The sequence below is a fragment of the Pogona vitticeps genome, chromosome 3 (genome assembly GCF_051106095.1).
Source record: "Pogona vitticeps strain Pit_001003342236 chromosome 3, PviZW2.1, whole genome shotgun sequence".
In the NCBI taxonomy this organism is placed as follows: Eukaryota; Metazoa; Chordata; class Lepidosauria; order Squamata; family Agamidae; genus Pogona; species Pogona vitticeps.
Window position 1 is genome coordinate 32,802,226 of NC_135785.1, and position 27,746 is coordinate 32,829,971.

Consider the following 27,746-nt stretch of genomic DNA (forward strand, 5'->3'; position numbering starts at 1 on the left):
CTTAATTGGAGGAACTACATAACCACTTTTTCAGAAAAATGTGGTGGTATAATATTCATTTGTTCTCTTCTGAGAAGAAAGAGTAGGGGTGGAAGATGCATGCATGACTGGGGCCAAATCTAAATCTCTTCCCAGGGCAATGTTGGGTAGAAATGGAATCAAATGTTCAAACCAGGCTACTGTAGCAATAATAGGTGCTCTGTCTATGCAACTTATCTGTTTTCATCACTGCTGCCAGTACTACTGCTAACCCATAGCATAGCTTGCTCTTTATCTGGTGAGCATTATGTTTATTCCTGCCTTACTGGAAATCAGCCCCGTTGAACTCAGTGCACCTTAAGTTTGAATAAAACAAGCTTATTTCATTCAAGAGCTAAAACTCTTTCCTTCTTTAAAAGAAAAGAAAAGACAGTGAGTTTGGTTTCAGATTAAGTTAGTTAAACTTCATCCTCACTGAAAGCAATGGGACAAGTTACTATGACAGAAAAGGTTGGTTCATAGACATGGTGCACATTAACGTTAAGTGGTAACATTGATTTCATCAGGTTTCTAAATGTTAGGATATTTGACGTGCAGTGAATATGCAAAATGCTATAATTTTTTTAGAGACAACTATTAGAAGCAATGGAACACTGCAACAAGTTATTGACAGTGGAAGAAAGACAAAGGAATAGACACAGTGAATGCTTAATGTATTTCTATGAGGAAGGTACAGAGTTCCAGTACCCATCACCATGGCCAGAGAAATTCCCTTCCATTGAAAGGTGCCATGCCAGGTAAGATAGAAGGAATTTTCTTCTAATGCAGAGGTTATATAAGCTATTGGAAGTTACTGCTATGCTGCCTTCTTTTAATTTTAATTGTGTGAGTTGATTTATTATGAGCCCTAAGAGATACAAAGAATACATTTGAAACAAATAAGATGAATTTTTTGCTTTAAGCTTAGTAATATGCTTTTCAGCTTCTGTTTAACTGTGAAAGTGTTTCAATATGTTGCACTCAACATATATAGAGACAGTTTTTCAGAGTAGGTGTGTATTGGAGCTGTTATGAGCATGTAGTCTTGTTTTCTAGGCACAAAGCAATGTCTTTGGATGCTTGGCGTGTAGATATAGCCCATAACAAAATAACCACATTGGATTTGGAGAAGCTATATTTTCGTGGTTTTCCTACTCTGAAGCACATTAAACATAAGGTAAGGTTGAGTTTCTCTTTATGTAGTAAATATATACATTTATGTCTGCAGCTGACACATATACATATTGCTTTTGTTCTCCCATCCTAGTTCTATCTTAAAAAAAGTGGGGTACAAGTGTTTCAACAGAGCAGCCATGGAGAAAATATGCTGCTGGAAATTATGGTTGCAGATGATCCAGCCGAGCTGGTGAGTATCTGATGTTTTCAAGTTTTTGTGTGTGCCATTTTCTTACCATTGCAGTGTGCTGCACGCCCAATAATATCGATAATGGTAATTTGACAGTTTTGTATTTTGCATAGTAAAGTGTGACTAGTAGGTTGTTCTTAAGCAGCCATTTTGAAATGGTAGTAATGACACATAAAAGCTATATCCATCACTCCAGATAGTCTAAAAATGTCCTGACATCATTCAGCCGTATTTTCAGTATTAAGTAAATGATACTGTTACAGAACTAAATACTTAAATATTTGACATGGATTTGTTTTGATTGGTTAACAAATTGCTTTTCTTGTTTAGAGTGTAGAAAATGTAGCCAGTTTGGTGCTTGGGAAATCAGTATTTGTTAACTGGCCACACTTGGAGGAAGCCAGAGCCGTTGCTGTATCAGATGGTGAAACTAAGTAAGAGACTGCTTTGCAAATTTAATGGTTTGCTTGCTTCTGCAGATATCCACCTTTGGAAAAAAACTTTACATGGCATGATTTTATTGTAGAGGCAACTTTAATAATTCTTTACATAGTCATATCTGTTTTAAAACTTTTCTGAAAATTCACACCATTTATTTTTAAGAGCAAAGAATTAATTACCTACTTTTCTTTCTGTTGACGAGAAAAATGCTAAATTTGCTATGGATGAGAAAAAATGATGTCTGGAGAAGTTTTCATAGAGTAATCAATACATGTAGCAGCATAACCTTTTTTAAAATTTTAATTTACTTTTGCCTTAAGGAAGGTGCATATCTCTCCAGTTTTACACACTAAGGACATTTGCAGATAACCTTGAAAATCAGAGCAATTTCTGAATTTTGAATTTCTGATTAAAATTCTCTTTTTTAATACACAAAAGAATTACAGGGACCCATAGAGAAGAATAGTTTCAAGTTCCCCCAATAATCCATCCCTTTAATTGGCACTTTGAGTTTCAATAACTCACTCTGAGACATTAGTAGTAGAAAGAATAAAATATTTATTTACTTACAGTTGTGACAAGCAAAACTAACAAACAGACCACATTGACTTCTAACAGACAATAGAGAGAGAAAGCAGACACTCAGCAGATAGGCAAGGCTCTCTTTGAATTCTGAGGTGGGAGGGAATGATTGGTTAGTGCTGGATAAATTGTCATCCCAGCCCAGAAAAGTCCCTCCCAGTCACTCAAGCCACAGGCAGCATGTGAGGTTGTAAAGCTCCAGAAGAATGTAGTCCCACATGAGTATATTTAAAATTAAAGTAGAAATTTAAAATATATTCATTTTTTATTTTGTATTAAACTTCATATATTTACGTTTAAGGTTTTCTTTAGAGGAACCTCCTGGAACACAAAAGCTCTACATGGGAAATGCTGTGCCACCAACTAAAGTAACCTTTGTTGGAGATAAAGAACAGAACATATGGATCAAGGAAATTCAGGGAATTTCAGAATAGTAAGACTCTGCTTATTTTTTATAGATGGAGAGTGTTTTTAAACTCACTGAGGTTTCTTTGTAAGGAGGGCACCTTTATGGGCGAATGCTTTAGAAATGTATTTTCTAAAGCATTTGCCCATGTGTCTAGATGGGTTGGGTATAAATTTAATAAATTAATAAATAAATAAATAAATAATGCTTTTGATGGCTAACATATTTTGCTGTGAATACAACCCCCAATGTATAAAATGACCCCCTAATTTAACGGGCAACTGTTCCTCCACCTCCTTCTCCTGCTGTCTCCACTGCCCGCCTGATTACCTCCTCCAGTGCGACTGCCGACTGCCGGGGCTCACCTCCAGCTCACGTCACTGCCTTGTACCCTACCCTAAGGAGATTGTGGGAGGAGGTGTTTTGGCAACATAGGAAGAGGTGCCTGAGCGAGCCAGAGTGCTTGTTTCCCTCTGCCTCTGCCGCCTCCTGCCTCCACCACCGGAGGGGACAAGGCGGCGACATGAGCTGAGCCTGTCAGTCCCAGTAGAGGTGGTGATTGGGCGGGCGGGGAAGGCAGTAGCAAGAGGTGCCCAAGCGCGTGTGAATGCTCCTTCACCTCCGCCTCCTGCTGCTGCTGCCTCGGTGCCACCAGAGGGGACAAGCTTTGAGCTCTGGAAGAGGCCAACTGCTTCCTTCCATATATAAAACGACACTCAGATTTTCCTCTAATTATTTTAAGAAAAAGTGTAGTTTTATACATGGAAAAATATGGAAGCCGCCTAGAGTGGTCTTATAGGCCAGATGGGCGGGGTATAAATCAAATAAATAAATAAATACAGTACATCTATTCTTCATCTTTTAGGTAACCTTTGTGACAGTTTGGGATTCCAAAGTAAATTCACTGGCTAGCAATTTTAACCTAGATTATTTCCTCTGTTAGCTTGTCCTCATATACATAGGCTCAGGAATGAATACTGTATATATATGCCACTTTTTGGTGGAAAGGAATACTTTATTTGGATTTCCTGTAGGGTCAAAAGAGGGTTAGAGAACAATGGACCCAAAGCAGCTCACAACATTAAAATTCACACAATTAAAAAACACAATAAGTTAAATATTAAAAGATACAGTGGGGTCTTGACTTGAGAACTTAATACGTATTGGAAGGCGGTTCTCAAGTCAAAAAGTCTGTAAGTCAAGTCTCCATTGACCTACAGTGCATTGAAAACCAATTAATCCCGTAACAGGCCGTTTTTGTTCCATTTTGGTTTTTTTCTGGTCTGTAAGTCAAATCTCAGTCTGCAAGTCAAACCTAAATTTTGCAGCCAGAGAAATCTGTAACTCAAAAAGTCTGTAAGTCAAGCCGTCTGTAAGTCAAGGGTCCACTGTAAATTAAACAATATATAATTTAAAATTAAAAGTTTAAAAATTAAAACATGGAAAGATTAAAATTATTTGCATTGAAATGGGGTTCACAGATTCATTTGTAAATGTTAAAAGCCTGCCTGAAGAGATGGGTTATGAGTTTATATTAGTAGGTTATATTATCTGCAAGAAATAAGCTAGAAACACTTCATAATGAAACACTGTGGTTTGCAGGCCCATAAAAGCCTCAGAGTTCATCTATTGTCTTGTGTTGTATGGTGATCACTGGATCTGGCTGACTGGAATAAATACTGCTAGTTTTCATAGTCCCCAGTTATACTTAAGCTTATGAGGTGGCTGTTTGTTTCTGATACATAAAGGAGTGGAGCATTTCTTTGGAAACTGTTGTTCCACCCAAAGGGTTGTGTAAAATAATATATATTATTTTATTTCAGATAATGTCAATTCTCAAAATAGTAATGAATTCTAACAAATTTGTTATTAGTTCTTATGTGCCATCAAGTTGAAACTGACTTATATTGACCCTGTTAGGGCTTTCAAAGTAAGTGAGAAGTTTAAGGAGTGGTTTTACCATTTCCACACTCAAAATGAGTTTGTATGGCTGAGTGGGAATTCAAACCCAGTCCTCGTGAATCCTAGTCTGTCACTTTGTTCAGTACACCGCACTGGGTATCTGAGAAATTTATCACTTTCTCTTTTAAAAAAATATGCACCTTTTCAGTTTGAGGATATTTCCCTTTCTTTCTCCCAGCTACCAGAGAAGAAAAGGAGTGATTATAAATGATACATCTGTAATTGTGTATGCTCAGTTACTAACTGGATGCCGATATCAGTTGAATCAAAGTGGTGAAGTGTACTTGGAGAAGCAATGGTCCAAGCAAGTTCTGCCTTTTGCCTACCAAACAGTTGTCAGGGTGAGCTCCTCAATGTCTCATGTTTCTATCAGTTTTCTGCCAGTATCAATTTATATAATAGACAGTAAAATTGAAATTAAAAATATGCAACTTCTAAGTTTAAATGTTAAATGCTGTATAATGAAGTCTTAAAACCAGAGGGCTGTTGCCTCAGTTCTAGTTAGGAAGAGATGTGGCTACAGAGTTCTGTTCTGATAGTACACCACTCCATCATTGTCACCATCATCTTGCCAGCTCAGAAATGATTGACAATCCATCTACTATAAATAGGTAGAATAATCCTGGCCCATAAAAATTATTGGTTTGCAGCCTGCTTTGGAATTGGGATTGCAAAACAGACATACAGCCCAGGGACATCAGTTTACAAGACATATTTCAAAATATTTATGAGGGTCATATCTTTATTGAAAAGCAAGCAAATATCATAACAGGCCTTTTAGAGAAGATTTTTGTTTTGTATTGTCACATCAAAGTAATGTGTACATTTCTCTAATACCATAGATCTTTCTGCTTTTTCATGCAGGAGATAAAAACGTTTGATTCCCGCTTCTCCAAACTGAAAACTTTGGATGACCTATTCCCTCTTGGATGTACAGTCTTCATGCTGGGGACACCATACTATGGCTGCACAGGAGAAGTTAGTTTTAAATAATAAGTAGTTCTTAAAAAAATTTTTCTCTTAAAATAATAATAATAGTGACTATGTGCTGTCAAGTCAATTCTGACTTTTGGCAACCTTTGCCGTGGTTTTCTAGGTAGAAAGTATTCAGGAGTGATTGGGCAATTCCCCTCATCTGGGGGCACTCTAGGACTTTGTAACTTGCTGAAGGCTACACAGGCAGGCTCTTCTCCTGGGAGGCACAATGGGGAAGTAAACTCTCATATTTGGGGTCTAGAGCCAGATGTCTAATTTACTGAACCATCCAGCTAGCTCTTTCTTCAAAAACTTTTCAAAAAATGAAGTTAAAGTTCTACAGGTATATGATTAAAAAATGATTGGGTTAGATTGGATTAATTTGGGTATTTAACAGCTTAAAGTCCTTCATGCCTTCACTTTACTAAGTCTTTCTTTTCATTTATTTATAAAGAAATCTGTTTTTCCGCTCTTTGTTGTTACTTGAACATCATCTTGAACTTCTTGCTACTTTGATTTAAAGTAGACACAACTTCAGTTAGGTGAAAACAATATCAAGTTTTTACTGGTTGCTTTATGTAAAATGGACTTATATCTGACATTTGAATGATTTATAAATATTTATTTTAAGGTTCAGGACTCATCTGATGTTATATTAGAGGGTAGAATCCGAGTTGTTTTCAGCATTCCATGTGAACCTCAACTAGATATCTTAATACAGAATCAGCATGTAAGTGACCTTTGCTTATTTCATCTTACACCTATAATAATATTTGAAAACTGCATTTATGTAGGATTTTAGAAAATTAGTGGGCAGAATCTTGTTAACCACCATAACTCTAGTGGTGTAAACTTCAGTGTTGAATTGCAACCAATTACTGTAAGTAGTTGGGCACATAATAGCCACGTGACTTGGCAAAAAAGGATACATCATTTTTTGTTGTTATGTGCTAGTAAGTCACCAATTTTTTTCCTGTCACCTTTCTTCTCTACTGTTCACCTTTCACACTCATAAATAGTGACTGAAAATACAAGAGTGTGGATGGTCTCAGTCTCCAGACTAATTCATTACTGTACTTAGTGGCAATTTGCTGCTGGCGTTATAGCAGCATAGGTGTGTAAAAGGCTATTAATTATTAAATCGTTTTTTTCTTACTGGATTTGTTCATATTGATATCTCTTTGTGCACATAGTGGCTAGAATCCAGTTAATTTCTGAAGCTTATGTGAGGGACTTTGGTTGTATTGGTCCACTTAAGATTTGGTTTGGTTTGGTTTTGGGGTTTTGGGTAAAGTAATTTTGAAATTCCGCTTTACAAAATGCAAGAAGGAAAATGCCTAGCCTGTAGGTTTATAATAGTTTCATAGTTATTTCTGCCTTGTTTTCTACTCAGGTTGTACAGTGGTTCAACAAAATATGCATCATTCAGGAGTTACATTACAAAGCTTGGTTCAGACCAAGAATTTTAAATATTGTAAATGTAACAGTGTGAACTGGCTTTTCAATAATGTATGAATAGCTTAGCAGTAGTTTAAAAATCCCAAGCTTTGTGGATGGTGTTTTTCTAAAAAAACTTTTACTATTGCTTTACTTGGCAGCTTTACTTTTTACATTAGCAGTAACAGTAGGTAATTCAAAAGTACATACAAATCCATAATGTCCAAAGATGTCTCCAAAACTAAATGAATTCTGATAATCTCTGCCCCAAAGCAAACCATTTTTGCATATAACCAAATCATTTATTTAAGAAGTGCTTGGGAGAAACAAGGGAAAAACTGGCAATTTTTCATTTGCATTTTTTGTCACTAGAACAGGAAAGAAATATTCTGATTCCAAACCAAAAACAGACAGATAGAATCAGTAGTCACATAACACTATCTCCTACACTTCTGGCAAATCTACATCAAAATTATTGGCAAATCCAAATGAATTGTCCCTTCCTTTGCCACAGAATGACCTTATAAACTGGATGAGCATGTGTTTGTGTGCAAACACAGGAGCATGATAAAACATATCCTGATTTTGTGAGGATGTACACTAATAAAATCCTGTGTATTTTTCTCCTTGTCTGTTGGGAAAGAACACTAAGTATCTTTAACTGCAACCAGTTGTGAACACCTTCTGCCTAGCTGCTAAGAGTGGTCGAAATGACTAGATAGGCGGGGTATAAATGCAATAAATAAATAAATAAACAAACAAGATTACTAATATATATATTCTAGACATTAATTATTCATTTCTATGCCTTTCCATTGGACTATTTCAGTGCCGTGGAGAGGGGGGATTTGCTGCTTGAGTAACAGCCTATCCTCCATATTATTTTACCCAGGTTTCGTGCCCTGGAGAGGACACTCCAGTTTCATGTACAGCGTCAAAACACTAGACGCTATTCCAAGTCCTCCATTCAGAGCATGTTACCATAGTCTCTCGAGACTGAAGGATATCTATGATGAATATTTAACACGGCCAAACAGCTCAAAAAACCTACAACAACCATCGGATCCCAGACGTGAAAGCCTTTGAGAATACAGTAGATAGATAGATAGAGAAAGATTGATTACCAAAGAATCTAAAGAGAAATTTCTAATTTGTCTACTATACAACATCTGTTCATACAGAAATATTCTGTGAAGTACAATCCTGGATATGTGTTGGCCAGTCGTCTTGGAATTAGTGGCTATCTTGTATCAAGATTTACAGGAAGCATTTTTATTGGAAGAGGATCCAGGAGAAAGTAAGTTCTGAAATGTGAGATATCTATTTGCATTTGTGAATTCAAGTCAACGTTGTGACAATGTTGGTTAATACTGAATATTTGGCTACTCAGTCTTAGTAAGAGAGAAGTAAATGGAAGAGATTCTGCACATATGGATTGTGCCTTCATATGTGCCTCTGGTGCCTCGCAAGACAAATGCCTTGTGCAATGAAAAACTCGCAAAACGAAAGCGTCTTGTGAGTTTTTTGGTGACTCGCAAGAGGAAAAAAATTCATCTTGCGAAGCGCGGTTTCCCATAGGAATGCATTGAAATTTAATTAATGTGTGTGGCCAAAGTACTGAAGCCTCAGCTTCAGAATCTGCCCTTCCACTGAGCACTCAGGGTTCATTTCCTTCAGAATGGATAGGTTTGATCTCCTTGCCAGTCCAGGGGACTCTCAAGAGTTTCCTCCAGCACCACAATTCGAAAGCATCAATTCTTTGGCAATCAGCCTTTTTTATGGTCCAGATCTCACTTCCATACATCACTGCTGGTAAAACCATAGCTTTGACTATGTGGACTTTGTCGGCAAGGTGATGTCTCTGCTTTTTAAGATGCTGTTGAGGTTTGTCATTGCTTTCCTCCCAAGAAGAAGGCGTCTTTTAATTTCGTGGCTGCTGTCACCATCTGCAGTGATCATGGAGCCCAAGAAAGTAAAATCTATCACTACCTCCATATCTTCCGCTTCTATTTGCCAGGAGGTGATGAGACCAGTGACCATGATCTCAGTTTTTTTATATTGAGCTTCAGACCATTTTTGGCGCTCTCCCCTTTCACCTTCATTAAGAGATTCTTTAATTCCTCCTCACTTTCTGCCATCAGAGTGGTATCAGCTGCATATCTGAGATTGTTGATATTTCTTCGGGCAATATTAATTCCGGCTTGGGATTCATCCAGTTCAGCTATGTATAACATTCACTATTATAATAGTGTTTGCTATAATCCATATTTTTCAGCGTTTGTGTTTGGAACTGATCACCGTTGGATACGTGAGTCTGACTGTATTTCTTCACAAAACAGAGTTAGCATTTTTTAAAACATTCTAATTTATTTTGCAGTCCCCATGGAGATCACAAAGCAAATGTGGGACTGAACCTAAAATTCAATAAAAAGAATGAAGAAGTCCCTGGTTATACTAAGAAAGTTGGAAATGAGTGGTTGTATTCTTCTGCAGTAGAACAACTCCTTGCTGAATATTTAGAAAGGTAGGCATTAAAACAGACAATGCTGTGTATTTACCTTGCATTATAACAATTCAAATAAACCTAAAGTGCACAGCAATAATATACGGAGTAGTAAGTATTTCCTGCATGGTAATAATATTCATTAAAGAGGTATGTGTCATGTTTTGCTGCTAATAAATATACTGGGTAGTTTTGTGAGATCTATACAGAGAGTCATGGATAATCTACTTACATTATTTATGTATTTATTAGGGTACCAGAACTATTCAGTTACCTAGCCAAAAACAGTCAAGAAGATATATTCTATGAAGATGACATTTGGCCTGGAGAAGAGGAGAATGGGTAAGTCCATAATCTTTAAAATAATTTTAGATAAATCCTCTAATCAAACAAAGGCAGTCTACAAGAATTTTGGCATTTTGGACCATGTATAGAAAAGTCCCCTGTTCAGGGAGGAAAGCCTGAATGCATGAGCCCTCGTATTTTTGACATCAAGTGGCCAGAAGTACAAGAACTATTAATTGCCCTTTTTGGGGAATTGGTGAGCTCCAGTTCTAAAGGATTTTTCATATCCGGTTTAACAGAATGTGTATTAAAGACTGCTGTACATGTTTTAACAAAACTTCTAAGAAACATTAAGTCAAATATGAAAAAATGTTACATCTGAATTTGATTTTAGTCATTGTAATCAGTGTATTCGCGAAGGCATTCACGGCCGGGATCTAATGGTTGCTGTGGGTTTTTTGGGCTCTTTGGCCATGTTCTGAAGGTTGTTCTTCCTGACGTTTCGCCAGTCTCTGTGGCCGACATCTTCAGAGGACAGCACGTTAGGAAGAACAACCTTCAGAACACGGCCAAAAAGCTTGAAAAACCCACAACAACCATTGTAGTCAGTGCTTGGTGGTAAGGGACTTATGTAGAACTGTTGCAATGTTCAAAAATCCCTTGTGGTATTCAAATGCAGCAGTCTCCTTGCGTGTTTAAAGAAAGCCTGGCAAGAATGGATTTGATTGCTAATAACTGAAGATTTCTGGACAATATTTGGCAACATGTTTTATGCTACTGAATTTATCAGGTGGAATTTCATTTTCCTTTTATTTGTTATTTGTAGAAGTGTAGGAATACAGTGTAACAAGACATTTGTGTATTCAGTATTATGCTTAGGTTAACTACAAAGGTTGTAATTGGATCTCCAGTACAACAGAGTGATATTCCTACAGTTCTTTTATCACTTAACTTGAATAATTTGGACAGTCTCTTCTTCCAGGATTGCATCTAACCAGATCTCTGTAGTAAAACAAAGTGGTCTCATCCTGAAATAAACATGTTTCCTGATACAGTGGTGCCTCGCTTAACGAGCGCCTCGGTTAACGACGAATCCTCATAGCAATGTGTTTTAAGCGATCGCAAAAGCGATCGCATTGCGATGTTTCTAATGGCAAAAAATCGCTTTGTGATGATTGGTAAGCATTTCGCTTATCGATTTTCGCATAGCGATGGTTTTTTTAACAGCTGATCGGCGGTTCCAAAATGACCGCCGGGTAAAGGAAATGGCCGCCCGCTGTGTTTTCGCGCCCTTTCCTTGCTTACCGGGCAGCAAAAATGGCAGCCACATGGAGGATCTTCGCATTAAGGTGAGTTTTTTGCCCATAGGAACGCATTAAACATGTTTTAATGCGCTCCTATCGGCTTTTTTGCCCCGCATAGCGACAAATCCATATAACGACGATTTTTTCGGAACGGATTATCGTCGCCATGCGGGGCACCACTGTATTTTATTTACTCAAATGCCATATATCTTGCAACTTGATAAATTTTGTAAATGACTTATACAAGGATCTTGCTGCTGTTTACTGATATGGAGTAATTTTTAATGTAGTGCTGAGAAGGTTCAAGAAATTCTTGCATGGCTAAAGGCTCATCCTGTCAGTATGCTCTCACGTTCTTCTTGTGATCTACAAATTCTGGATGCAGCTATTGTTGAAAAGATTGAAGAGGAAGTAGAAAAATGCAAGGTACTTAAAAATGTAAATAGAATTACAAATGTATATTTTAACTACAGTATACAAGAATAAAAATCTAAATTAAGTCCTTATTATTGGTACAGTGGTGCCTCACATAACGGGCGGCCCATTTAACGACGAATCCGCATAACGACGATGTTTTTGCGATCGCTTTTGTGATCGTATAACAATGTTTTCTGTGGGGGGAAATCGCTTTGCGATGATCGGTAAGATGTTTCGCTTACCAATTTTCGCATAACGATGTTTTTCCCCAGCTGATCGGCGGTTCCAAAATGGCCACCGGGTAAAACAGGGACGGATTCCTTGCTTACCGGGCGCCCAAAATGACCGCCGTATGGAGGATTTTCGCTTAAAAGGTAAGTTTTAAGCCCATAGGAACGCATTGAAGGGGTTTCAATGCATTTCTATGGGCTTTTTAAATCCGCATAGCAACAAATCAGTATAGCGACGATTTTTGCTGTATGGATTATCGTCGCTATGCGGGGCACCACTGTATTTAAAAGTTACTAAGTGAACTATCACAATATTTTGAGCTTAACTTTAGATTGCAACCTGTTTTGTAATATATGGTAATATGTCACTGTTCGTCCTACAGTTTGCCATTTCAGTGTAAACTATTGCGTGCCAGACAAATCTCTAGTGAAATTTTGCATGGTGTATCCAGTCTAGAAAACCATACATATCCTTTGTTCTCAAATAGCAGCTCTACCTTTCCTCCAGTATGTGATGTTACATTAGAGTCACCAAATGTACAGTTATCTTTAATTAGTTTTGTGATATTTTGCTTTCTAAAGTTGAATGTCCACCAGACTTCTGACATTATGTAACTACTTTCCTGCATAATAGATTCTTTTAGGCATTGATGGAAAAGTTTAAACAGAGAGGATTTTTTTCACTAGTTGACTATGAAGTTGTTGATGATTAGGAATATACTTAGTATTAGTAAAGGTTCCCCTTGACATTTAGTCCAGTCATGTCCAACTCAAGGGGGCAGTGCTCATCCCCATTTCCAAGCCATAGAACCAGCGTTCGTCCGTAGACAATTTCCGTGGTCACGTGGCCAGCACGACTAGACATAGACCTCTGTTACCTTCCCACCATGGTGGTACCTATTTATCTACTCCCATTTGCATGCTATCAAACTGTTAGGTTGGCAGGAGCTGGGACAAGCGACAGGAGCTCACTCCGTCACATGGATTTGATCTTATGACTGCTTGTCTTCTGACCTTGCAGCCCAGAGGCTTCTGCAGTTTAACCCACAGCGCCACCACATCCCCACATACTTAGTATTAGACGGAAGGAAAGGATGGTGCATGAACTTAGGTCTGAGATATGACTTGCTTCTTGATTTTAAAAGACCATGATAAATTGTTGAATGGTTTCATCTAATCATTTTTGTTTCTCTGTAGCAAAGAAAAAGTAATAAGAAAGTGCGTGTGACAGTGAAACCCCACTTGCTATACAGAGTAAGTTTGTAATGTGTTTTACAAATGCTGAGTGTAGTTCTCATATGAGACAATCTAAATAGAACTTTTTATCATTGGTAAGGAACATATTGCTGTTCCTTTGAAAGAATAATTCATTCATAATATTTAATAATAAATTAATCCTGAACAGTCAGATGTTCTTACTTTATCTATAACTGTGAGCTTAATTGAGTCTAACAAGTGCTTCAGATCACTTTGTGTTGTTCTGAGATAGCCGTTTTCTTTGTATAATTTCTGGAGTTGTGTGAGGAATTTTAGAAATGCTGCTGCCAATTTGCTGTACATAGAGTAAGTTGGCATCATCATAGGCATTCTTCAGTCTCGAGAGACTATGGTGACATGCTCTGAATTGAGGAGTGTCCTCTCCAGAGCATGAAGCCTGGGTAAGGTAATATGGAGGATAGGTTGTTACCCAAGCAGCAGATCCCCCCTCTCCACATTGCTGAAATGGTCCAATGGAAAGGCAAGAGCCAATACAACTGGTTCCAGCAATGTTGCAGGAGTTGGCAGAACGCTGCCTTCGGGACTCTAGCTCCGGATTTTGCCTCTAGGTTAACTCCTGAAGCCTTTTCCATGAGTGGATATAGCCACAAGGCAGTGGAGGTTTGAAATCGGAGTTTTCCTTCTCCTAGATGGGCTGCCTTCCATGGCTGACGAGCCCCACCTATCTGGCCTGCTCTTTAATAGTGTGGAAGTATGATCTGAGACTTAAAACTTTCCTGCCTCCCAGGCTTATGCAAATATAATTGTATTTCCTATTTACCATATTAAGGCCAGAGATAGAATTTGGGACACGCTCTTTTAAAGCAGAAAGTCCCACCCCCTAGGCCCCACCCCCAGGCCATGTGGTGAGGAGACAAAAAGAAACCCCAGAAAAAAAACCTCAGCAAAACATCCATTCCAACATACCTGGCCTTCACCCTCAGCCCAGTTTCCTAGGGGAAAGGGTCCAGGGTCCTGGGACACGCTCTTTTAAAGCAGAAAGTCCCACCCCCTAGGCCCCACACCCAGGCCATATGCTGAGGAAACAAAAAGAAACCCCAGAAAAAAACTCAGCAAAACATCCATGCAAACATACGTTGGCATGTGCTCCAAAAATCAAATTTAGCTTTTATAGTGTGCTGTCTTTACTGGACAGTCTTTACCTAGTAGTTTTATAATTATTTTAGCTTTATCTTACTGTGCATGGGTCATTTTGGTTAATAGGATATGTTACACAGTTCTTTAATTTTGCCTCCATCTTAATCAGTTGTATAGAATTAATTGTACTAGAGACTTGTTGGTTTTGTTATATGTTGCTATGCTTATCTGGATATTTCTGCTGCTATTTATGTCTTTGATTTTTTTTCCCAGCCTTTAGAACAACAACATGGAATTATACCAGACCGTGATGCAGAATATCGACTGTTTGATCGTGTTGTGAATGTGAGAGAGAGCTTTTCAGTTCCCCTTGGCCTTCGAGGAACCATAATAGGAATTAAAGGAGGTTAGTATGATTTTCATTGTGGATGACCTCTCTGATTTCAAAATGTGAAGACTTTTTATTTAAAATACTGGAATTAGAAAATGCATTGTTTTGAGGACATCAAGGCATCAGATTATTCAATCTGAAGTTGAATAATCTGAAAATCACTCATGGAGTGGGCCTTTCCTGCCCCTTCTCACTACATTTCCTAAAAATGTCTCTGGACCATCCTGAACAACATGAGATGTGGTGCCTGATGCTGAAGGGGGGCAAGAGAATTACCCACAATCAAGTATGAGTGGAGCTATCCACACAAATTGCTTCTGCTCAATTTGGGGCAATTTTTCTGACTCATTGTAGCATCCTTAAGCTTAGCCAGTCCTGTTTAGAGATGACACAGGGTTTTCAGAATGCTCTATGAAATTAATGGGGGAATCCTGTCCGATGGTATTACTGTCTGGGATTCTTTTCCAGAAACACAAGATTTATTTTTCCGTCTCACTCTCGGCTTTGAAACCAGCCTGCTACTGTAGTTAGTTTCGCTTTTGAGGCAGACTGATAAGATAGGCTCGCTGCTGCTTTTCTTCTTTCAGCCAAATATTTTCATTCTTATTTGCAGCTTAATGGGGCTGTTTCATAAATCAAAGGCTTCAGCTTACTTAGTTGTTATATATTTTAAGCTTATACTGTATTGGTTGTTCTCTTCTCCCCCGGTAAAGGGTTACTCACGGCTCAGTGCCAAATATGGTTCCCCGCCTCCGATTCGTGCTGGGTGATTTCTTCAGAGGGAAGAAATCTGGGTTTGCCTCCCATTCTTCTCCTGCTGCTGCTCACCATCTGCTTCAGAGAGAATTCTCCTAGACTCTCCTTCAATCCCCATTTCAAAAAAGGGGATCCCAGACCGGACGGGTTCCAGTTTTTCCAGAGAGCTCTTCTCTGGAGCTACTGGCAGCACCGCAACCATGAGATTTCTGATATTTGCTATTTATATAGTGCCATTAGCTCGCTGGATAGCTCAGTGGGTTAGGTATCTGGTTGGGGAGGCAGAGGTTGAGAGTTCTGTTCCCAAATATGCATCTCAGAGGAGCCAGCCAGTGTGGCCTTGAGCAGACTGCACAGTCTCAGGATGCCCCCAGAAGAAGGGAATGGTAAACCACTTCTGAGTGCTGTCTACCTGGAAAACCCTGAAAAATATATTGCCATAAGTCAGAATTGACTTGTTGGCATACAATTATTAATTGATATTTATAGTGCCATTAGTATACACAAACCTTAGTCACTGGGAAACCAAACAAACAGAAAACAGTTAGTTGTAGGTTTTTCGGGCTGTTTGGCCATGTTCTGGAGGTTTTTCTTCCTAAATTTTTGCCAGTCTCTATGGCCAGCATCTTCAGAGAACAGGAGTTAGAACTCTGTGTTCAATAGTTACATTTCTCCTCTGATTGAAGGCAGGGGCAGTCCATAAAATAAAATAAAATGTCCTCGTAAAGAAATAGCCTTCTATCCAGAACTCTGCTTTTATAGAAAAGAAGGGTTGATCACTTGTACCTCTAATTTCATCAGGAATAGAGTTTTCCCTTCCCCTTTTGATTGGTTATCCACATACATAGAAAATATATGTGGATAACCAATCACCTCTGACTTCTTTAAAAGATCTATCAGGAAAGTGGTGAGGAGATCACTCCAGGCACTGTGCTCTCCAGTATTTTTTAAAATTACTATTAGAAAAGAGATATTGAAAATCCACAAGTACTCCTGACAAATCGGGTTGTTACCCATTCTCAGTTACTGGGGTGCTGTGTTCTTGACTAGTTGCCAGTTTAGCTAACCCAGAAGCAGCCCAACTGTTTCCGCCTTCATCTTGCTGCCAGTTCTCTAGGTCTGTTCCAGACATCACTGTGCCTCTCAGTGATTATGACATGGTAAACTGGCAGATGGCAAAAGAGTCTGCTCCACCAAGCAGTACTGCAATACTGGTGGCAGCAGACCAGAATGAAGTTAATTCTGCCATGGCTGAAAAACAGGACAGTTTTTTTTTAATTTTACAAGCCAGCCTTGACTGATAGACTAGCACCCAGTAATTCTGCACTCAGAAGACAAGCAGCTGATCTAGGGAGTGTACTTAGGAGAACAGGGAGTACTATCTGTACAGAAGAACATCTGCATTTTCTGTGCAGACCGAGTAGTTATTTTTTTAGAACAAATTGTGTTGCCCATTGTCTCTCCTAATCCTTCTAATTGATTGATTTATTTCATGTCAAGGTTGATTTCCAAAGAGGCAGCCATGGTCCATTTCAGCATTATAATAAGAACAAAACCACTTGTGGCGCCTTTCAGATTCAGAACTTTCTTTCACTGTGAGGTGTTGTGAATGACAACCAACTTCTTCTGACACATGAAGTGTAACATTGCAGTCCATATATCTGAAGAAGTAGATTGTAATCTACAGAATCTCACACTGAAATAGATCTGTTACCCATAAAGGTGCCATGAGCCTGTTTTGAATTTTGTTAAACAAGGTTAATGGGCAACAGACCCTAGAATCTTTTTTTTTTTGGCTTATTTTTTATGTAATGAGTTATATAAGGAAGGGGATACATAGATAAATTAAATTGTCTTTTTGTCCATCATTCGCTTTTGTGTGGGCAAGGAGGACTGGTATCTGAAGAAGGTTAGAAGTACAGGGTTTAAAAGGCCTGAAATGGAACTTTCAATGTCCTTTCAATGTCCTGTGTACAGCTGTGACCAAAAGAGTTATAAGGGTTAATATAACAGAGTTAGAAGACAGGAATATTTGTTTCTATAATATCTTCACATTTGATGAATAGTGATTGCTTATAGTGCATATTTTCTTCAGCCAGCAGAGAATCTGAAGTTCTGTATGAAGTACTGTTTGATGAAGAATTTCATGGTGGCTTAACAATAAGGTCTGTTTAAAAGAGCTACGTTTATTTGCATCTTTTTCTTACATTTCTGTAGGTGTTAGGAAACTATTTGCACAAAAAAAGTACCGTATTTTTCGCTCCATAAGACGCACCTTTCCATAAGATGCACCAAATTTTTAGGAGAAGAAAACAGGAAAATATAATGTTTTCTTCGCTCCATAAGACGCACAGACTTTCCACCCTCCCTGTTTTGTGGGAGGAAAAGTGTGTCTTATGGTGCAAAAAATGCGGTAATACTGAAAAATTGAATATATTTATTTAGATTCTTTATGATCCAAATTTCATTCATTCTAGCAACCTAATTTTAAAAAAATATAATTTCTCATTTTATTAACAGGAAATAGACATCAAAAAGCTCTACATCATAAGATTGCCCACTGGTTCTCATAAAGATGATATCTGAATGTAGGATTCCAGGCTAGTTCTGTGTATTGTTATGAGGTTCAGTTTATTCTCCATTTGAAGAATTGTTAGGGGTTGTTAAGTTTTGGCATTCTGTCCTAAAAGTCTTACCCATAAATTTTGGGATTATAAACACACATTACATTAGTGCAGGGATCAGGGGTGTTTTATCACCCCAAACCTCTCCATTATATACTCTAGGTCTACCACCAACAGTGCTCCCAGATCCCCCAAAGCTTTCTAAAAAATGTTTTTAAACATTTTGCCACTAGAAGACTTGATGGGTTTTTTTCAGTTAAAAACACAGTATTTAGTTAAACTGTTTTTTCAGTTAACAAAATACACATTTTAGTGACCTTCCTTGCACATAAATGCATATATATGCAAATGAGGCCATACTCTTCCTCTTAACTCCTCTCCTTGGGAATGTGACCCATGGGGTTCTGGGAGATCTGGAAAAAAGCTCTTGATCCCACTGAGACCTCCACACCTTCAGTTGTGGCATTTTAATTACTTTTCCTCTCTTCCTTTAGGAGTTCACCTGCTAGAGGGTACCGCATACCAGCTAGTGCCTTAATTAACCTATCTTATGGTAATCGGTCCGAAATGGGAAATCAGAAGCTAACAGCCATAGTCAAACCCCAGCCAGCTGTGAGTTCCTACAACTCATATTCACCTGAATCTCTTTCTGTATCTTCACAAAAAGCACATCTAGGAGGTCTCAACCATTCCCCTCGTTCCCTCTTTGTTCCTACTCAAGTAAGTCCATATTTAATTATTCTTCAAAGTGTGTAACAAAAATGAAGATACTGCTAGATATCCTTGGATTCTAACTCTTTTCCATGGTAATGTTTAGACAAGCAAAATCAGGATTGTTTAAGTCAGTGGTTCTTAACCTGGATATCTCCCCCAGGGGGCGATTTCGTTTTTCAGGGGGGCAATGGAACGAAAAGGGGCGATGCGGGGGCGAAGGAATAGAAGGGGGGTGATGGAGCCACCACGCCGCCGCCATTGAGGAAGTTATCATCACTCCCCCCCCCGCACTGCCGAATCCAGAGCAGCTGGTACTGGCAGTGGATGTGGTGTCATCGCGCTGCCATTGAGGAAGTTATCATCACCCCCTCCCCACAGCAACCGCAGGGAGGGGGACTGATGATAACTTCTCAGTGGCTCAAGGGGGCGTTTCTTTCAAACAGGTTAAGAACCACTGGTTTAAGTCACATAACAAATGTTATAAAGTGATATGTGAAGAACTTTTTCCAGTCTGTGGCCCCCTTCAAATTTGCCAAGGTTGCCCAGGGAGGCATACGGCCTCATTGAGAATGGCTGGACTAAATAATAGGAATGAACTAGATCAGACTTATGCAGATGTTGGAGAATTCTAGTAACTAGAATTTTCAATAACTTTTAAGATGTGCTTTGACAGTAAAGGATTGGTTGTTTGTGGCAGTATGTATGTGTTTTTTTAAATGTGTGTTTACAATAGATTGCATTCTATACAGCATTATAAAAGGCAAAGCACTAAGAATTGTCCCATACTGGTTACTGTTAGCGACAAGAGAGCAAGTTTTACAACTGTACACACATAAATACTGTATGTATATTACGTCATAAGTAGCACATGTTCTTCTCATGAATTTAATTGGCTCCAACGTAGATGATAGCCATATTTACCTGTAATACCATTTAGTTAGCTCCACACAACTCAATCCCATAGATATGTAAGGCATACTTTTAAAGAGGAGGAAACATTTTGAAAGCTACTCAAATTTTTTTTAATTATTCATGATCTAGCAGCTGAATGGAAAGCAATATAACAGTATCAAGGCTGAAAACCAGGGTAATTCTGGTTCCCTCCAGAAAGGATCATATTTAAGTGGCAAGCAAAAATACAAAGTAAGTGCTATATATTGGTTTTCTCAATACATGCTAGTGGATCTATACTGCATTTGGGAGATGGGCTTGAGCATTTTCTAGAAGCAGAAATTAATAATAATACAGAAAAGAAATCAAGGTTAGTACATTATATTTTATCTGTTCTTCAGTATATTTTACTTGACTACTCAATGACTTTGACAGATTTTTAAAACAATTTTAAAAAGGAGAAAATGCAACATTTAAACAAAACATCCATAATTAGAACAAGCAGAAAATAATCCTACAAATGGGGCAGTAAATGACAGCAGACAAAAGCAATATTAGAGTAAAATCCAGTATTCTGGAGGGGGATGTCAGTTTGTGCAATATGAATTTCTTTCTGCAGCCTTCACTACACACCTACTCCAGAGGGTCCCCAGTCTTCCAGAGTAGATTCTGAGAGCAGTATGGGGCTGCACTATAGAGGGAAACTGATCCTTTCTTGTTCCAATGACAGAATCTGACTTGTTGGGAAAAGTTAACATGATCCAATTCATATTAAATATTTCCAAAAGTTGTGGTAGTCCAAAGAAACATGAAAATAAAAAATAATTTGGAGAGATTTAACTATTTGTCAGTGGTATTGACTGCTGAGTATCAATTTTGTGATGAGCTTCAGTTGTCTATTTAATAATCAGGATGATGTAACAGTAGAAAAGTGATAGATTTTCCTACCTTGCAATTCATATCTAACACACTAAATCAGCATATTCATCCTTAAAATGAGTTAACTTTTCACAGGATGGCTACAAAAGTAGTTTTCTTAGTTGTATTTATTAATTAAACTGTAAATATGTATCCTATTTTGTGCTTTGCATATCCACAGGATGACGTAATTCCTATTGAGTCTTGAAATGTATAGGGCACAAAGGGTGATGGGAATGGAGTGCACACACTCACCCCCATGTCCTCCCTATCCTAGAAGTCCTGTAGTTCCTCGTATGTTAAGGAAAAAGACCTGCATAAGTGGTTTAAACTTTTTATTGAGACTGAGATGTGGGAAATGCTGTAACCATGTTAAGCTGATTGCATTTACAGGATCTATGCAGATTTTTGTCCCAAACAAGCAAAAACATAAGGACTTTTTAATGAGATGGGGATGTGCGGACTGAGGTGTACCTTCATCCCGATGCTATTGCAACTTTTTAAGTCCTACATACTTTCAGGCTAAAGAGCTGAATAGTACTTTAGAAAAATCAGTCCGAAACAATACAGTGTACTGCTTGTCAGTTATGTGGGAACTATTATAGTATTAGCTGATATTTTAGAGACAGTGTGGTTTATATATGGACTTGATGTTTAGCAACAGCCCTTTAAAATGAATGGTTTTAAGCTGGTCATTAAAAAGTTGCATCTTCTCTAAGCATCACCAACTCTGAATCCAACCAAATAATTTTATGACCTTAACAATGTAAAGTCCTGTAATAGAGGAGTGGCAGAATTGGAGAATGCACCACTTCATTCCCTAAAGAGTCGGTAAAAAGGTAATGGCTACTTAAAACTTAAAAGTAGAAATCAAATGTCTTATAAACAATACAGCCTTTCCCAGTCCCAGGAGTGAGTTTGGGCTAGAACAGAAACTGCAACGGTAGTAGCTGTCTCTAAACCATCCTGACTTCAAGGAGGATGTCTGTATAGGCAGTGAGTGAACAATATGGGAGCTTTCATTTAACAAATGAAAGGGGAGGATGGGGGTGTTGTGGAGTTGGAATTTAGGGGAAGATTTTCCTGAAAAGGAGAGAAAGAATTTAGGTGAGGTCCTGTAGAGCAGGACTTATGTATTTTATGGGAGAGGATGTAGCTATATGTTCTTATGCCGTAAAATTTCATGAAAAAAATGAAGGCCCATCCATACCCTTTTGTTTATTAGGGATTAAGCTGTTGTGGTTAGGTTGCAGCTAGTTTGGTATTGAGATTCTAAAAACAGTTCCTTTGATTTCAGAAATCTAGTCACCTTTAATCTCTGAGTTATCATAATTAATACATTTTATCATAATAAATCTGTTGGGGGTTTCTTCCTTCCTATCAGGCCCAGAACAAACAAGATGATGAATTCTGCAGCATTTGGCAGTCTTTGCAGAGCTCAGGAAAGTCTCAGCCGGCCCAACAAAATAGGCATGAAAAGGTAAATTTCTGTTTTGGAAATGACTATGATGTGGGAGAAACATCCTGTGAAGCCTGAATACTAAAAATTCTCATTTTCTAGGGTGGAATTTTACCTCAATACATAAAGTTAAATGCTGGAGGCCAGTTTTGCAAACCAGGCTTTAATGAGAGTAGCTTTAAAGGCCAACAAAGAAAACAGGAATCATTCAGGAAATGTAAGTAATCATATGAATTTTTAATTAACCTGGGCATTCAGTTCTAGAATCATTTAATTTCTGAAGATATATTCAGTAGTTAAACTTCTGAGGGTGTAGAAGAGAAGTTCACATTAATATCTGAAGGATCTATCTTCCTATCTCAGCCTTGTCAGCTTTTCAGGTAGGCTTTTAATATGTAAACTGCTGTTCAGGGAGGGATTGTAAGGAGAGAATTGTCTTTTTTCATTTATGTTTTCTTAAATTTTTTTATTGTTATAAAGGAATTCTATGTAGCTTCTTAAAATAATTAATGTGTTTATTGTTAGTAGTGTAATTTATATTTAAAATTATTTTAATACTCTTTTTTGTAAGCTGTCTTTGGTCTCTAAAGGGAGAAAAGCATTGTAGAAATAAATTAATTCTTGAAAATCCCTCCCAAGTAACACATGTGTGCTGTTCTCCAGTACAGTGGTGCCCCACAAGACAATGTTAATTCATTCAGCGAAAATCGATGTCTTGTGAAAACATCGTCTTGCGAAATGCAGTTCCCCATTGGAATGCATTGAAATCCGTTTAATGGGTTCCAATGGGGAAAAATCATCATTGTTTTGTGAAAATCGCCCATAGAGAAACCACTTTGCAAAGCGCTGATCATTTGTAAAAATCGCTCTCCTGCAAAAAACGGTCCCGAAAATACCCGTTTTGCAAGTCACAGACTCAGCTGTCAAAATCGTTTTGCAAAAATCCGTCCCGAAAAAAAACACCGTCTTGCGAGGCACGGTCCAAAACATCGTGCAGCAAAAATCGGCCATAGGAAACACTGTTTTGCGAAGTGCTATAGCGATCGCAAAACCTCATCATCTAGCGAATTAACCATTTTGCGATGTCATCATCTAGCGGGGCACCACTCTATGTTTTCTACTAAATTCCATTCCATTTACCAACAGAAAAGAGATGAAAGCAGGGAATGTTACTGATTGAGCCAAGAAGACTCCCTAGCTACAATCCTATGCCACTTATTGTGCATCCTATTGATTTTTGCAGGAATTCCCTGAGTAATAATATGTATACCTGCACTGTCTTTAACTGATTTGGAAAAATTGTGTATGGTTGAGAACTATGAACTTTATATTTATAGCCAAAGAAGAGTCTAAGGATCCAAGAAATGAAGGTCCAACACATCAAGTACCAAATAAACTGGTAATTATAATTATTCAGTTGTGTATGTGAATTTTGATAACTAGTTCTATTAACTTATTTCCTAAATCACTTTTTAGTTACTGTTCCGTTAATTGAGGAGGTATTTACAGTGTTGCCCCACATGACAACGATAATCCGTTCCAGCAAAATAGCTGTACAGTGAAATCGTCGTCATGCGGGGGGAAAACACCATTGGAATGCATTGAAAACCGGTCAGTGCGTTCCAGTGGGGGAAATACCTGATCGTCCTGCGAAGATCCTCCATAGGAAGTCCATTTTGCGATCCCTGTCTTGCGAAAATAGGTCAGCAAAAGAGCGGGGAGCCATTTTGCCAACCGTCAATCAGCTGTTTTTGCTCTCATGAAAAGGAAAAGGGGATGGGTAGAGCAGGGACGGGGCACAAGGCCATGCAGGCGCAGAATGCCTCCAACCATTCCTTGCTTGCTTTTCTGGACCGTTCTAAGTTTGGTGGAAGCTAAACCGAGCCCCGCCTCCCCCTTTTTTTTCTGCCCTTTGCTGGCAGGGAGCTACGTGCGAGTGTGTGAGAAGAGGTAGGAGGAGGGGATGTCATTTCGTGTGTCAGCGTCAGTTGAAGGCGCGATCCCACGATGTTACTGTGGCGGCTGCCCTCCTGTAGTGAGGGTGCCAAACGTGAGGGGGGAAAGTGCCCATTCCTTTCCGTCATTTGTTGGGGACTGCGGCAGTGGCGGAGGCTCCCGGAGGATCCTCCCGAGCACGGGCTATGACCTGCCCGCCCAGCTACTTGAGTGGCGGCAGTTCCTGCGCCGCTCTCCACGCCTTGCTCAAATCTTCGTGGCAATGCCTACCCCCTGCACTGCCTCAGTAGCATCTCACTTTAATGCCCAGCCTCTTACGTTTGGCCAAGGCGGCGGAGATCGGCTGGAAAGCCAGCAGTGCGAGCGGGCCCAGTGGCTGGAGGCAAGAGCCCGGGAAATTCAAATGGCCTCCTCGCCAGGCTCTGCCTCCAGCTGGGCTCCTCGGTTGTTCTCCCGGGAAGCCATTGGGCGCCTTCTCAGAGAAGCAGGAGCAGGTGGAATGAAACTGCCATTCAGCACCTCCTCACAAAGGAGAAGGAGGGGAGGGAGTGCTCCTGTGCTTTCTGCCTGGCCTCGCTCCCAGAGAGCAGGGGAAACTCCACATCCAGCATCAGGCTGGGTGAGAGAGTTCAAGGCAGAAGACTGTTGGGCTCCCTGCCTGATGACAGGAAACCACCCAGCCCTGAGCAGGCAAGGCGGGCTTGCTGCCTCCCCCTCCTGCCTGTTCCTACTTCCCTCCAATGCCAGCGCGTGGCTGAGTGAGTAAAAGGCTAGTTTTTCCTCTCCGAAAGCTGGCGCCGCCTGGGATGCTGTGGGGTTTTTTAATGATTCTTGCACCGTCCCTGCTGGCTTGCCTGTCTGCCAGCTCCTCCTCCGCCTCTTTGACCTGCGCTCACCTTCTCCTACAGGCTTAAACTTTGGGACTTGGGGTGGCAGCCGGAGTCAGAAGGAAGACAAAAGAGGGGACTGAGGCAGCTCCTCTTTGCCCATCATGAGGTGGACCCCTTTCCTTACAGGGCCATGGAGTAGCGTGGTGTGGGGTTGTGCCAAGGACTGGGGGAGAGAGAAAGAAACCCCTCCGCGTGAGACTGACAGGGAGTGAGGGCATCTGGGGGTACAGCCGCTCCACTCACTCCTCTCCCATCCCACCCCGATCAGCTCTGCAGAGCAGGCTGGCAACACCGGCCACCCCGGCTGGTGGAAAATAGGCCAGGCGGAGGGAGGCGATGACTTCATCCTGCTGCCAATCACCTTTGCAGCAACAGCCCCCCCCCACACCAAAGGGGTGTGTGTGTGTGTGTGTGTGTGTGTGTGTGTGTGTGTGTGTGTGTGTGTGTGTGTGTGTGTGTGTGTGTGTGTGTGTGACAATCAGGGACCTGATTGTCGCACAGCGAAAAAGCCCCATTGGAACCATCGTTTTGCGATCGCTATAGTGATCGCAAAGAAGTCTTCATCAAGCGATTCCGTCGTCAAGCAGGGTAGTTGTAATGCGGGGCACCACTGTATTAGAAAGCTTCATTCCTCTGTTGCAATGGACAATACATTTTTCATAGCCATTTTTAAATAGTTGTGATCCTGCTACCAGTCCTAATGCAATCTTGAGTCACGATCCAAACAATTACAGTATGCAGTGACACTGCATGTCTAAGAAGGCTTTGAGCTGGTGTTTCTTCAATTTATGCTGTGTGGCTTTTCACTTTTACATACAATTTGGATATGTAGCAAAGTAATATACTTGTTCAGAGAAAATACAAGCACAAAAATAGCACACCACAAAGCCTCTGGGCTTCAAGGTTTTAAGATCATCAGTTTGAATCCACCCAACGGAGTGAGCTCCCGTCACTTGTCCCAGCTCCTGCCAACCTAGCAGTTCAAAAGCATATAAAAATGTGAGTAGATAAATAGGTACCACTTTGGTGGGAAGGTAGCGGTGTTCTGTGTCTAGTTGTGCTGGCCACGTGACCACGGAAACTGTCTTCGGACAAACGCTGGCTCTATGGCTTGGAAATGGGGATGAGCATCGCCCTCTAGAATCGGACACGACTGGACAATTTGTCAAGGGGAACCCTAAAGTATCTCATTGAAATCTGGTCATGGTTTAAGTTGACAGCTTTCTTTATAGATCTTTGCTTGAAAAAGAGAAATTTTGTGTACTCGATATATATGTTACAATTTACACCTTGAGAAAGATGTACACACTAGATCCTAGAGTGTGGCTGAATTGGATTGGCTAATGAAGTTGAAGCATTTAAAATTAGTTCTGCATTCAGTGTTTAGTTTTAAATGACTGGAGTTGATCATAACTTTTTAACGTAAGTGACACATTTCCTTATCATAATTCTTTCACAGGGCAGAATTTGTTTAAAGGCCTTCTGTGTTTTGAAACTTATTTACAATTAACATAGTGTTCAATTGTTGGAATATAAATAACTATAATCTGTTTCAGAATGTTACAGGTGCTAAGTATAATGTGAAACTTCTAAAGAGGAAAGAAGATCCAGATGTGCCATTGAAACAGAATGCTGCAGTAGATCGTCTTGGTATTGCTGAAAAGGTAGGAAATCACTACCTAAATATTAGTGTCAAGTGTAGTCTGAAAAGAAAACTACTAGAAAACCATAGTGCATTAGATTTTAATGAATGAAAGATTTTCTTCATGAACATTTTTCTTTATGAGAATCTGTACAGATCATAGGAGGATCTTCTAGAAAGCTTAATAAGTGAGAAGGTATTGGTTTTCCCTTAAAATAGCGAAGCATAAACCCAGAGGATTGCCAAGGGGATGCTAGATCCCTATTCAGAGGCACACTGGAAAGAATAATCTCAGAGGAGTACTGAGATGATAGATGAGATTATAGTGTTACATGTAAAATATAATGCATACCTTATGAATTTTCTTGCTCATTTGAATAAATCCACTGGAATTAGAAAGAACTAAAAACATCCGAGCCTTTGGTGCTTTGGAATGGGTTCCTGGTGGATTATGAGGGAGGCCCGGAAGGAGAAAACAAGAAACCGGGCCTTCTCGGCAGTTGCCCCTCGGCTGTGGAACACACTTCCCACTGAAATTCGGCTGGCACCCTCGCTGGGTGTGTTCAAAAACCAACTAAAAACATGGTTATTCAGACAGGCCTTCCCCCCAGTCACCTAAGTTCTTTTCCCCCTTTTTTCTGGTTCTTAATGTTGCCATCTTGGATAATATTAATTATAATAATTGCATTATGTTAGTTATTGTTCTACATTGTTTTAATGTGTTTTAATTTTTGTAAGCCGCCCCGAGTAGACGTTGTCTAGGGGGGCGGGGTAAAAAAATTGAATAAATAAAAAAAATGAATCACATGATCTTATTTATGTAGTTCAAAACACTGTGAACCTGATACTTGTGGCACTGTGCACTCTCAGTTCCTAGCCAGCATAATTTTTGGAGTATATTACTAAAGGCATCTTGATTATTGAAAGTGATTCATAAATAAAATGGTCAAACAGTACAAATTTCTGTGTGTAAACTAGGTAAATTCTGATAATGCCAGTGAGAAATTAAATTCAATGGGATTTGAACATGTATAGTCCTATCTGGATTGTGTTATCCAAATTAATAGCTGTCAATATGTATTCCTTAGGATGGATCTGAACTTGGAGACATTTTCACATCTTTGAAAATTTCCAAAGACAAGGAAATACAGTCATCTTATTCCAAGGAGTCAATAAATGAAGAGCACTTATCTCCACAGTCTTTTGCAATGGTTTGTATGATCA

At 39.4% G+C, this 27,746-nt stretch overlaps 1 protein-coding gene across 3 annotated transcripts in view; it reads left to right on the plus strand.

Annotated features, from left to right (window-relative positions):
* Positions 1-27,746, plus strand: part of XRN1 (5'-3' exoribonuclease 1) — a 56,722-nt gene that overhangs the window by 21,906 nt on the left and 7,070 nt on the right. Inside the window, exons 16-37 of one of the 3 annotated variants that reach the window (XM_020792623.3) lie at positions 607-776; positions 1,075-1,195; positions 1,286-1,384; positions 1,715-1,818; positions 2,709-2,840; positions 4,954-5,116; positions 5,640-5,753; positions 6,382-6,480; positions 8,369-8,484; positions 9,565-9,711; positions 9,943-10,032; positions 11,570-11,705; positions 13,124-13,180; positions 14,555-14,687; positions 17,524-17,593; positions 18,547-18,772; positions 19,808-19,909; positions 21,960-22,055; positions 22,137-22,251; positions 23,372-23,433; positions 26,437-26,544; positions 27,611-27,733. In XM_020792623.3, coding sequence (XP_020648282.3) covers positions 607-776; positions 1,075-1,195; positions 1,286-1,384; positions 1,715-1,818; positions 2,709-2,840; positions 4,954-5,116; positions 5,640-5,753; positions 6,382-6,480; positions 8,369-8,484; positions 9,565-9,711; positions 9,943-10,032; positions 11,570-11,705; positions 13,124-13,180; positions 14,555-14,687; positions 17,524-17,593; positions 18,547-18,772; positions 19,808-19,909; positions 21,960-22,055; positions 22,137-22,251; positions 23,372-23,433; positions 26,437-26,544; positions 27,611-27,733 — 2,583 coding nt within the window. The remainder of the gene's footprint in view (positions 1-606; positions 777-1,074; positions 1,196-1,285; positions 1,385-1,714; positions 1,819-2,708; positions 2,841-4,953; positions 5,117-5,639; positions 5,754-6,381; positions 6,481-8,368; positions 8,485-9,564; positions 9,712-9,942; positions 10,033-11,569; positions 11,706-13,123; positions 13,181-14,554; positions 14,688-17,523; positions 17,594-18,546; positions 18,773-19,807; positions 19,910-21,959; positions 22,056-22,136; positions 22,252-23,371; positions 23,434-26,436; positions 26,545-27,610; positions 27,734-27,746) is intronic. The other 2 variants (XM_020792624.3, XM_072996025.2) reach the window with 2 other exon arrangements.